Consider the following 12,853-nt stretch of genomic DNA (forward strand, 5'->3'; position numbering starts at 1 on the left):
CCAGAACCAATACCATATCAATATGAGCAGGTGTCTCGGATCCAAGATCCGGATTTGTAAGCCACCAGGATCCCAAATACGGATCCAAATCCAGCCTGAGACTAAAGTCAAGTCTGCCAAAGCAACCTTGACAAAAGCCCAAGCCCATTTGAATCTGATTAGGGCACCCAAGCTCATGGACACCCTAGCATCAGCTCCTCTCCGGGCACCCGAGAGCCTCTGCACCCAAACACCACTGATCCAAGGAGCCGCACCGATATCCCCGTCTGAATTCCACCGGAGAAGGCCGATCCTACCCTCGTCACCACGATGCCAAACACTTTCACCGGCACCGCCCTCCTTGGCCTGGATCCTGTTACGAAACAGGATTGTGAAAATACTCCGCCATAACCAATTTCCTCTCAGATCGGAGGGGCTCTGACTAGCCGAGTCTGAAGCAGCTCCACGCCACCACGATGGGCTAACTCGAGTTCCTCACCCAACCTCCTCGCCGCCATCCCAAAACTCAATTTCAATCGAGCCCAACTTGGCCAGAATCTCAGCTCCGTCCCAACATCCTGGCCCATTTGAAAGCGCCCTTGCAGCCATCCGTGGGGGACAGACTTTAACAGAACCCGATCCATTCCTGGCTCAGACGAATCTGTGAACCGCCCGGGATCCCAAATCTTCCAATCACTAGCAAACACTAGTTCAGTTGGCAACCAAACGAAGTTCAACCTCAAACCTCGATGCGAACCAAATTGAGAAGGAGAAAGAGCCCCTGATCTCGACGTCAATGAGAGAAACAAAGAGACAGAAGGGACGGACTGAACCGTACTCGATAGCTGCGACCCGATGGGAAGGGCCAAATTTTTTCTCCATCGAAGATGAAGGCAGGTGCAGAGACTCTTGGCCATGGCCGGCGCTCTCAAAAACCCTAGCAGAGAGTTAACTTTCAATTTTTATAAATCATGGTGACCATATGATTAATATTGGACAATTTTTAAAATAACATGTACACATATATTAGTAACAGCTTAGGTTTTTCAATGTGAGCGTCTATTCTCATTTCTCCAACATCATGAACCTAAAATTGATGATTGTGTAAAGATACCAAAGAGCAAGTTTTTGTTTTCGAAAATAGACGATACTTTTATTAATGAGAATAACCAAACAAGAGTACATCTCTGACTGATATAAAAGCTAAATACTGGAAACAAGAACTTCAAAAACATAGAGAAGGTAATAGAACACCCCATGATGATCATCATGTACTACATGTCAACTTCTAGTGACCCAGAAATCACAGTCTAATCAAGAGTAGTTGACCTTCCTGCAATTCTTTTTTATCTCTCCCCTTGAACCTGTAATTGGTGAAAGATTCTCCATCTTAATCATGGACTTGGCAAATTGCTCAAGGAAAAGCTCGTTGCTCACTGCATATTGCTGAACCAATTATAGTCTTGCCAATTTTTTTGAAATATGCCGACCAATGGCAATAAACTAGTCCTGCTTTGCACTCTTTTCCCATCTATGTTTTGTTACTAACATGATATCTATTGATAGATTAGCAGTACAAGAACAATCAGCTATTCTCAGAAGTATATATGATGCAGTGATGAATATGACCTCAAATGATCTAGGTTTGATACTAGCAGCTCATGCATATAACATGTACAGGTTGCAGTATCGAACATGACTGAAAAATTATACCTATAGCTAATCACATTAAAACCAATTTGATTTGTCCAATCAACCAAAGCAACACAAGCCAGCAAACAGAAACCAAAATAGGTCACATTTTACAATTTGGGCTTTTCTGCAAATAAATTACGGCAAAAAAGAAAACAACCTGAATAACCAAAATATCAGCTAACCACCAAACTACAATTTAATTTTGTCAGGATTAAAGTCACCATTACTAGAACAATGGTAACTTTTGACATATTTTGTAGTCAAAAATTATATCAAAGTTGTTACTTTTTCAATTTCTGCTATGATCTTGGCTAAATGTGGAATGAAGTAGTTTTTACATGTGAGTGCATATAATTGATTCTTCGAATATTGTCCAGAGACATAACTAACACCAAAAGCCCTTACTTAAAATGACAAAGAGTTAAAGTTCTTCTCAATTCCATGTTATTCTATTACTTTTACTTTTAATAGTCAACATACATTTGATGTCCATGTTCAACAATCAGTGAGAGATTAAAGTTATTCAGGTAAAAATAGCAGCCACACTAGCAATTCAGGTAACTTTAGCAATTCAGTTACCTGATTTTGTACAGACTAAATAGCAGTAGTACGTTACTGCTATCTTCTTTACTTTTCACAGAAAAATCAGGCAAAGAAAACAACAAGTGAGGTAGCGTTAGAGGGAGATCGAGAGACTGATGCAAGTGACGAAATTGTGATGAGATGCAAGTGAGGCAGCGTTAGAGGGAGAGAGATTGATGCGAGGCAGGTGAGGTGGCGTCAGAAGGAGAAAGATCGGCGTTCTGTGATCAAAGGGAGATCGAGAGACTGATGCGGCGTGTCTAGATATCAATCAAGGGTTTCATGGCAATCGAGTGTAATTACTTCAACCAACGGAGGGTAGAAACCGGTATTAGCAAAACTTCATTAATCTACAATAACAAGCGCCACAGTACTCTACCAGCTTCTGGCTTCTAAAAGGTGGGGGGAGCCAGCTTCTCCTTTTCGATAGAAGCCGCAGCAGTTTTTGGAAAAAGCTGAGGATAAGCTGAGTTACCAAACGTTTATAGCTCTTCTGCTTATAAGCAGGGGAGCACCCGATTACCCGAGATAGGCTTTGGCAAGAGCTCAACTAACATTTGGGCCCCCAGCCGGTTACAATTGAGAGTAGACAGACCCCGCAACGTCCCAAATCCCACACTACCAGACTGAAGTGGTCAGGTGGTAGGACCCACAAGCCACAAGCATCAGCAATCAAGCCTACGAGATGACTTAGACACCTGTGAAGTTGGCACGTTTCACCAGCATTCACATGGGCTCCTCAAGACCCCGGCACTCAACAACCTACCAAAAAGGGATAAATTGACAACTCTAGGGCTCGAACCTTGGGTGGGGGTGCCAACCAAGGCAAGATCCTAAAAACAAGAAAACTTTAGGGGCCTCTTCACAAACTAGGGTCCAAGAAACTCTTGCTAAAAAAGTATGGTTTTTTATTAGGTTAACTACTGTTTATTCCTCGAACTTTTACTTAAAAAATAGTTTAGTCTCTATCATTCTAATTTCACACGTTTACTCCTTGTACTCTCAATTTTGGACCAATAGGTCGATTCCGTTACTCTCCGTCCAAAAATCCTGTTAAATCATTGATGTGGCAGTCTTTTTGTGGTAAAATGTCTATTCTACCCTCACTTTTTTAATTAATTAATTAATTTTTTTTTTAAAGATTTTTTTTCTCTATTTTGTTTTTTTTTCCCTGTTTGTCTCTCCGTCTATTCGATTCCGATTGTACCTTCCTCAATTGAATGGCATTGCCAGAAGAATCACTTCCCTTAATTGACTCTGATTTCACCTTCATCAACTAACCCAAATTCTTCTCAATTCCTTCATACTTACCCAAATCACTACAACTTTTCTGCAATTCAATCCTTGGTTTCCTACTTCCAACTGGGCTTCTCTCAGCTTTATCAGAAGCAACACCATTTTGCTTCTCTCAGCTTCATTACATGAACCCAAAACCAAAACCTCAACCATCTTCTCCAAAACCTCTCTTCCACCACCACCATGCCCCCAAAATCAAAACCCAAAATGTGAAAAACCCCAAAACCAATAATCCAAACATAAACACCATTACTCCAAATCAGAGAGTTTCATAAACAGAGAATCAAAAACCCATATCAATCTTCTTCATCATATCTCCAATCGCCTCGTTGACCCCATCATTCTACAATGAAACCACAAAAAATAAAGACAAAAATGGAGTGGAGTGACATGAATGTAAGAGAGAGAACCAAAGAGAGTGTGGCAGACCTGACGTAATTCAATTCTTCTTCCTCTTTCGATGTACGGATGACCCAAGGCCACCACGAGGTTGACGATTGATAGGAGCATTTTAATGCGACGTTTTAACTGTTATTTCCTTATATTTTCTGCGTTATTTCCTTAATAAAACTCTGTTTAGGAAAGTTTCCATTCTTCGAATGGGAAAGTTCCTAATTGTAGAAAGTTTCCGTTTTGTAGTTTCTATTTTCCATTTTTAGAAAGTTTCCATTTTAGTTTAAGAAAGTTTCCATTTCTTATTTTAGAAAGCTTCTATTTTCAGGTTTTTGGAATAAATAAGCTGAATTGAGTTCATAAATGGAACGAGAAGCTTCATGAAGATAACATGGCGAGGAGAGAATCAAGGAAGAGTTTTTTTAAAAAAAGGAAAATATATTTTCCTTGGGGATTAAATTTGCCGTGTAATACTTAAGGAAAAACAAGGTGACAACGTGGGAATTAAGGTGATTGATTGCGAATTTCACGTGGAATAAATCAAAGGAGATTTTCTTGAGAGATTTTTATGGAAAGAAATATTGTTGGAGGAGTAAATTGGTGTGATTGCCAACATGAAAATCAGAAATAATCAAGGAGATGACGCAAAGAGAGATTCAAGGGAGATATTTATGGAAGGAAAATATGTGTGCACCAAGGAAAAGCTCAAAAGGCATCCAGATTCATCCCTAAATTCCCTAAAGGAATGTTGGCCGAAATTCATGAAGAAAATCAGAATAATTTCAAGGAAATTCGGCAATTAAATATTAGGGAGGTATTTTAGAGAATTATGATTGGTTGGAACACATCACAAGGCTTACTTGGCATTCTATGATTGGTTGGACCACATCACAAAGCTTACTTGGCGAATTCCTATTGGTGGAAGTGATGTGGAAATTTCTGATTGCTTGGAGAACCCTAGCCGTGCCCCTATATATTCTCCCCTTTTCTCAACGTCAAGGGTTCCTCTCCCCCATACACATAGAGAAACCTAAACCCTAAAAATCAGAAAATCTTTTTAGCATAGCCGTGAGTTTCTCCATCCTCTAGTCATCTCCACGAGTTCAAGCAAGGCCAAGGGAGAAGAAGCATAGCCGTGAGCATCCATCATCCATCTCCAACCTTGAAGCTTGCTTTTGAGATTCAAGAGACCACCACATCAATCGTTCATCACCATCTCCATCTCACGGTGTAATCCGATTCTCCTTTGTAACCTTTGCTTTGAATTTCGTTGGTTATGAACTAGTTGACATATGTGTTTGAACAAATATTAATTTCTGAAATTTTTATGATTAATTGAGAATTTTCAGATTCATATTATTGTTCTTCGAGAGTTGCTTATGTGGGTTTGTTTAATTAAATTTGCGTTATAGATAACTTTTGTATTTTAATCTTATGTGGTTGCAAACACTTAGGGTTTCGATATAATTGGTGCTAGGTTTAAGAACATGAAATCGACTTTTCGTTTTGTGTAAACTTGAATCAAAGTAGTCAAGGTTTTGTACAAAGATCGAATTTAATTAACGAGGATTGCAATTAGGTGGACTTTTCCATACTAAGTTGTACACTTGAGTTGATAGCCTTTCTCTATGTGTAATGCGTTAAACATGACATGATTGACTAGCTTTCTAGGGTTTGATTGCATGTTTGATAGGATTAATCTAGGTGCTTTCGCTTAGGTTAATTAGCATTGAAAAGTAAAAAATGGGAATTCATTTGCTTTCGAATGTTTCACATGATCAACTCCTTTCTCATGACTTAGATGAACAATATTAGGGTTTGAATCGATTTTAATCAAAAGTTTCGGTTTTGATCTTTGTTCTCTCATTCCATTCGTATGTTTATGTTTTAGCATTTTAATTGTTTTGTTAACTTAGTTTTATTTTCAAAAAAAAACCAAAAACAAAATCCCCCCCCTTTTCGTGTACAATGTTTATAGTTGTGAATATCTTTGTGAATATTATACTTTGTTTTAATTTTAATTGTTTAATTGTTTGACAATGACAGGTGTACCCTCAATCCCCGGAATAGAACGATCCCTATTTATTACGTACTACTAATGACATTTCAGGGTTAAATTATGTGCTTGCTTTAGGTGCATCAACGATGAAGAGAGGATTCGAACAGCACCGGTGAGCCGCCATATTGTCACCAGAAGGAGAAGTTGCAATCGGGTCGCCGTCATGGGTTTCCGGGTCAAGGAACCAAGTAGCGCGTTCTGGAATTTTTGGAATGATCGGATCGTTTGATTCGATCTCCACCATTTTATACCCACTCTAACTGCAGCGATGTGACGGAAGAAGGTGAAGGTGACATACTCTCGTGTGGCGGTGAGAATTGAGTTGGAAGGGGAAAGAAAGTGATCCGATTGAGTCAGTGAAGGGAAGAGAGTTGAGGACCTTACATAGTAGAAAGAATGGCCTAAGGTTTCGTCTAGGGGCTCAGAGGCAGAGAAGACGACGTGTTGTGGTCGAGCGTCCAGTGAACCAATCTAAAGCAAGAGGAGAGGGTGGTGCTTAACTGCCTTTCACCGAGAAAATAAAGAAAAGATATATACAGAAGGAGAGTAATGAAATGGATCTATTGGTCCAAAATTAAGACTACAAGGAGTAAACGTGTGAAATTAGAAGGATAAGGACTGAAGTGTTTTTTTGGGTAAAAGGTCAGGAAGTAAACAATATTTAACCTTTTTTATTTATTAGGGTGCAACCTGCTAGAAGTACCTTTAAATTTCGGCTATCAAATTGTATTTTTGCAATTAGCATTGAAGATATAAAAAAACAAGAGGGAGAAAATCGGAAGCACTGCATACAACAGTTTTTGTTGCTTGTTGGACGTGGCCCTATTGCATCAACTACAATGCTATGCCTAGGCCTCATCAAAAAGCCCGCGGATCAAGTGGGCCGATGGAGGCCCGCCGGCCCTTTAAAAAGCCAGCAAAAGCCAGCCTCGGTGGGTAGTGGGCCGGCCCACCAAAAGCCCGCAAAAACCCGGCCCGGCCTGTAAAATTCCATAAAATATTATATATATATATATATATATATATATGTAGATGTGTGTGTGTGTGTGTTTATAAATATACACACACACACACACAAATATTGTGTGTGTGTGTGTGTGTATGTGTGTTTATATATATACACACACATACATATAGATATATATTTGTGTGTGTGTTTATAAATACACAAACACACACACACATATAGATATATATATATATATATATATATCTATATGTGTGTGTGTGTGTGTGTGTGTGTGTGTGTGTGTATGTGTGTGGCCTATGGGTGTGTGTTTATAAACATATATATGGAAGCTTGTAGAATCAGTGAGAAAAAATGGCTAGATGGGCCTTATGTTATTATCTTCTTCTTCTCCTTGAGCTTGCTATTCTTCTTTGCACTATGTGAAGCTTCCAAATGTATATATATATAGAAAAGATATATATGCATTACCGCATAATACCGCATAATATATATATACACACACACACACATATAGATATGTTTATATATATATATATATATATATATATTCTACATATCGGTTGACCAATTCGATCGGATTCGAAGATATGGTGAAATTGGCTAAATTTTTTACCACACTCATAATTTATTGTAATAAACTCATCCAACGGTCGGTTTTTCCATTTTCTTTGAATTGATAGGGGTTGCTCTTTGGAGTGTATGATATATAAATATAGGTTTATAAGAGTAACTAAGTTTGACCTAGTTGATCGAATTCGAAACGAGAACCAAATTGGCTGAATTTTCTACAACCACCATAAAACATTACAATCTCTCCATCGAGTGGTTGGTTTCTCCGAATTCATTTTCCACTTCATGGTTGCTTTAGAATGAATCTAAACAATTAAAATGCAATGTATAAGTCATACAATTTTAGGAGGAAAATTGGTATAGGCCAATGTGTTTGTAATTAAAATTAAATTTTTTTTTATGTCCACACACATCCATCAATGGAATATATACAAACGTGATGTGAAAAAATAAGCATGTTTCGCGGTTATCACGACATCGGTCAACCAAGAAAACATATAAGTGACTACAGTTGACCAATCCGATCGGGTTCAAAACTATGGTGAAATTAATTAAATTTTTAACCACACGCACAATTTATTGTAATAATCATATCCAACGATAGGTTTTCCCATTTTCTTTGAATTTAAAGTGGTTGCTCTTTGGAGTGTATGTATGATATATAAACATAGATTTATAAAAAAAATTATGTAAAATACTAAAATTATATATATATATATATATATATGTTTTTAGAATGATATATCCTACCGTTGGATTTGGAAAGGGAAAACCCGGCCCGACCCGAAAAAGCCCGCAAGGCCCGCCTTATAAGGATGGGCTTGGATCTTATGATTTATAATGAAGCCCAGCCCGTCACTATTTAAAAATGTAGTCAGGCCCAGCCCGGCCCGGGCCTGCTATGAATGGGTTGACAAGGCCTAGCTATACCTCTGTCAATGTGTGGAGGGTGCAGCCATGTTGGTTGTTTGTTCGTTGGCTCTATAGGTTCCTTTTAGGGAAGGAGTTGTTGCGTAAGGCAGATTTTTCCTGAGGTCTGGCTCTTCTATATGGTGGCGGACTGGCGACATCGACACTGGTGTTCTCTATTCTTTGAGCTTATAGAAATAAAGATGAGGTGATTTTATCTATCCAGGAGGATTTGAAAATTGCTCGGACTTCTCTTTTTCCTAAACTATGATGCTTCAAAATTCGCTTGGAAGGAACTTGGCTGACCAGCCCTGGTCAGGAAGGGCTGACCACAGCCACTAACAATCTGACAGCTGTCTTTTTTTTTTTTTTTTGCCCCTTCCTTTCGGTTCTCCTTCTTCAGTTCTTCCTCTTCCTCTTGTTCTTCCTCTTCCTCTTCCCCGTGCTGCTCTGCTCCAATTTTCAAATGCCGAAACTACCCTCCACCACCAACACCACCCCACCCACCCAACCCAACACCAGTCCCACCACCTCAACAACCACACCCACCACTCGCCGCCGCCGCCTCAAACCCCACAGACTCCGCTTCAACCGCCTCCGCCTCCTCCGCGGAGCCCAAGCTCCGAGACCACGTGGACCTCCACAGCCATGCCGCCGCCGCCGCCGCCGCCGTCGTCCACGTGGGATTTCTGGGACCCTTTTGTGCCGGCTTCGTCTCGGTCGGTGACCGAGGAGGAATGGGAGGCTACGACCACCGCGTCGGAGGCGGTGGTTACGACTGTCACCGTGGCGCCGCCTTCGGTTGTTAGTGGGTTTTCGAAGGACAGTGAGGAAGAGGAAGAAGAACAAGAGGAAGAGGAAGAACTGAAGAAGGAGAACCGAAAGGGAAAGGGGCAAAAAAAAAAAAAAAAAAGAAGACAGCTGTCAGATTGTTAGTGGCTGTGGTCAGCCCCTCCTGACCTTGGCTGGTCAGCCAAGTTCTTTCCAATTCGCTTACTCACCGAAGCTTGAGTATAAAGATTAATCCTTAGAGAAATTCTTGCATAGGGGCTGCCGCACCACGTGGCGGTGCGGCCCTCCAATCAGAAGAAAGAATTTTTTTTTCTTTTTCGAAACTGCCCCTGATTTTTAATATGAAATACCCAAAATACCCCCCTGCTTGGGTATTGATTGGGCCGCCGCATTGCCATGTGGTGTGGGTGCCGTACGGAAGTCTCTCTCTAATCCTTATATCTTGGCAGAACAATACTAATAGGATGAAAGAAAATGTCCCTAGTTAAAATATTGGCGGGGGACTAGGAGATTCATTACCTAAGGCAAAGAGGAAAAACTTTGATGTTTATACGTAAGGCCCCTCTCTCTCTCTCTCTAAATTTTTCTCTAAATTTCTCGTGTTTTCAAAGTGACAAAACTCCTCTCTAAAGACCATGTTTGGAAACTAGCCAACTCATTTTGTGCATAGTTATATTTTTCATAACCTCTGAAAAAAGAAAACCAAAGCTTGATTCCATCACATCAGGGATAGAGAAGCCATCTCAATCCCTTAGGTAGGACAATCCCCCTTTAGTTACCATCCATACTAGAGCCATCGATCTCGTACGCTTGAAGGTAAAATGAAGTGTTCATCGTTTTTGGTCTAACAACACGTTGGCGTGAGTCATTCCACTTTCCTTGTATACCTTGATCCTTGATCTTTGATCTTTTTCCTTTACCCAATTTATTAGGCTTGATCATTTGTTTCTTTGAAGATTTGCGCCCAATCAGACCTAAACCAAGAGTTTGAGACTCTTTCGATACTTTAATCCCTATTGATATTATTAGGGCCAATTTGATAATGACTTATCATAGTCATTTTACCACACACATATTATCCTAACGGAGTTGAACAAAACCAAGTGGATGGTTAGAAACAACGAGGTAGTTCTCATTATCTCAAGCCACGACCACATCAAGAGGGCCGGTCACCAAAGTTTAATCTCTGCCGACTGTTTGAGTACTTCCCTTTTTCAATTCTTTACATTTACACCTATAAGGATTTTAGAGGACGGTGCAATTGCAAAAATAGATTGCTAACAACTTGCAATGTCCTCAAGTGAAGATACCAGCACAACTTACAATTATAAAATTTATACTAACCACTGCTGTATTATAGTGAAGGAAATCAGAAACCAACAAATGAAATTTAAAAAAAAAAAAGTAAATAAATGAAAGATTAAACAATAAACAAAGGCAGCTGAAAAAAGAAGAAAAGAAAAGAAACAGGTAACATATATAAATAGTCTAAACTGGCTCTCTCTCTCTCTTGATACCCAGAAATTCCTCTAACCCGGTTAGCTAGGTAGGTAGAGGGCTTTCATCTCATACCACATGGGAGAAAAGCATGTGCTATAGCCATCCTACTAAAATAGTAAGTTTTCATATTCCACAGAAAATGCTACATTTTTTTTTTCTTTTGAAAGGGGAATTGCTACATTTTAGATGAGCCTAAGAGAAGCAGGTCAAAGTAGACTACAATGAAACTTGATGAACATTGCATAAAAAATAGAAGAAGAAAATCTTGTCCATTATTTACAGATACTATGAAACCAGCTAACCGGTAGACTTGAGGCACAACACACAATACAAGAATGCTAATGCATGATTCAGGCACCTCCCAAAGTTTAAACAAGGTCAAGAACATTGCATCCATTTAGCGATAAAGGCCCAATAAGACCCGATATCATTAGTTTCCCTCTGGCAAAGAAAAACTTGGATAGATAAAATACTAGAAAAGAAACCATCCATCGCAATGGGCAATAACTGTGTATTGTTAGTTACCAATTCTCTAACCTCATGATCCATCTCAAGTTTTCTGAAAACTCCAACCTCTCCATCTAACATTGCTTAGCCATCCAAATTGAATCAAAGGTTGTCCTGATGTCAGCTTCACAAGGTGAGTTCTATACGGTATAAGGAAATTCCTGAGACCTGACATGCCAAAGAAGAATTGTCATCACACTGAAAAGAAGACCACCAACACCAACCCATCAAACATGGTAAGTCTTAATCACAAAATGTTTGGCATTCACATAATCTATACACATGTTGATATTAAGCTACTGAATGCAAACCTGTGGTGCACATTGTCTTATAAAGGAGCGCGACACCAGCATCTCCTTTAGTACTCATATTAGGCTTCTCAAGGCACTCAAGAAATGCTAAATCAGCCTTGAGCAGCTCAGCCTGATCATGAGTGTCATATCCAATGTCATGGCAGTAGCAGCAGAAATCCAACCAATCAATCGGCCGCTTGTCCCAAACAAGAGATCCACCATCCTTGCCACTCGAAAAATTAGGCCCACAATAATGCCCATATCTGGGAAACAGCTGAGAGAGAAAACCTCTTACACCAGTGTGCCATGGAACCCTCGAAACATAGGGCCTGAAGCGCAAAAAGTTATTAGGAGCAACCTTGGCGTGAGGTTGCGCACGCCTTCGCAACTGGCGATTGATAGTGGATGGGGTCCGACTCTTATGTTTAGAATCAACTGCCACCCATGGGAAAAAGGAAACCAACAACTTGAGATCAAAACCAGCCTTGTGCTCAGGTTGTTCAACAAAGACACTACTAGTTGATTTGAGATGACTGTTTGATTGGTGGGCTCGCTCAGGTTGTTCAACAAGGACACTACTAGTTGGTTTGAGATGACTGTTTGATTGGTGGGCTCTAAACCAAAGGAGATTACCAAGAAACCCAAAGTTCATTTTGTTAACAACAATTTGGCCACCACCATCACAATATGTTCAACTTAACCTATCAATTAATTTGCAGAGCTCTCTATCTGCACAGAAAAAACCAACAATTCAATCAAAATACATGGGCCAGAGTGCATCAAGGCGCTTCAATTCTATCTAAAAAGGTGAAAAACAAACCAGCAACAATTTCCAAAATCATAAAAATTGGCAGAATTGAGAAGTAAAGGAGAGAACATACAACCATTTGGAGAAGGAGACGCACCTCCGATCAACCAAAGAGACGGAAAACGTCAAACCTCAGCCGGAGAGATGGATCGCGAGTACAGACCAATACCCAGAAACAAAATTCCAATACTGGGTTGGACCTATGTACAAAGGATATCCTATCACTACAAATCCCATTCCAACCCTTTTTTTTTTTTTTTTTCCTTTCTGAAATAATTTTTTTAGAAGTTTTGAGAAACAGATATTTTTTGGTCAGAAATTGATATATAATCCTATTTTCTAATATAATTGACAAATGACCATACATAGCGACAAAATATCATAAATACCCTTAATGTTAAAATCTTACCTCACTTTCCCACTCTTTTTTCTCCAACAGTCTAGTTCAATACACATACGACACTAGGGCGGGCAATGATATAAGGCCTCAATGAGGCTCA

The 12,853-nt window shown here is 39.7% G+C and overlaps 1 protein-coding gene across 3 annotated transcripts; it reads right to left on the reverse strand.

Moving 5' to 3' along the window:
* Positions 1-10,847: 10,847 nt before the first annotated feature.
* Positions 10,848-12,651, reverse strand: LOC112167765. Of its 3 annotated transcripts, none has more exons than XM_024304835.2 (3): positions 12,451-12,651; positions 11,564-12,274; positions 10,848-11,420 (listed from the first exon to the last, which is right to left on the reverse strand). In XM_024304835.2, the coding sequence occupies exons 2-3, from the start codon at positions 12,195-12,197 to the stop codon at positions 11,296-11,298; spliced, it is 759 nt and encodes a 252-aa protein (XP_024160603.1). In that variant the 5' UTR covers positions 12,198-12,274; positions 12,451-12,651; the 3' UTR covers positions 10,848-11,295. The 3 variants fall into 3 exon arrangements, with proteins under 3 accessions (XP_024160603.1, XP_024160606.1, XP_024160604.1); XM_024304838.2 differs by having other exon boundaries at positions 12,430-12,651; XM_024304836.2 differs by having other exon boundaries at positions 12,427-12,651.
* Between the last annotated feature and the right edge of the window lie 202 nt (positions 12,652-12,853).

Source organism: Rosa chinensis, chromosome 5, assembly GCF_002994745.2.
Source record: "Rosa chinensis cultivar Old Blush chromosome 5, RchiOBHm-V2, whole genome shotgun sequence".
NCBI lineage: Eukaryota > Viridiplantae > Streptophyta > Magnoliopsida > Rosales > Rosaceae > Rosa > Rosa chinensis.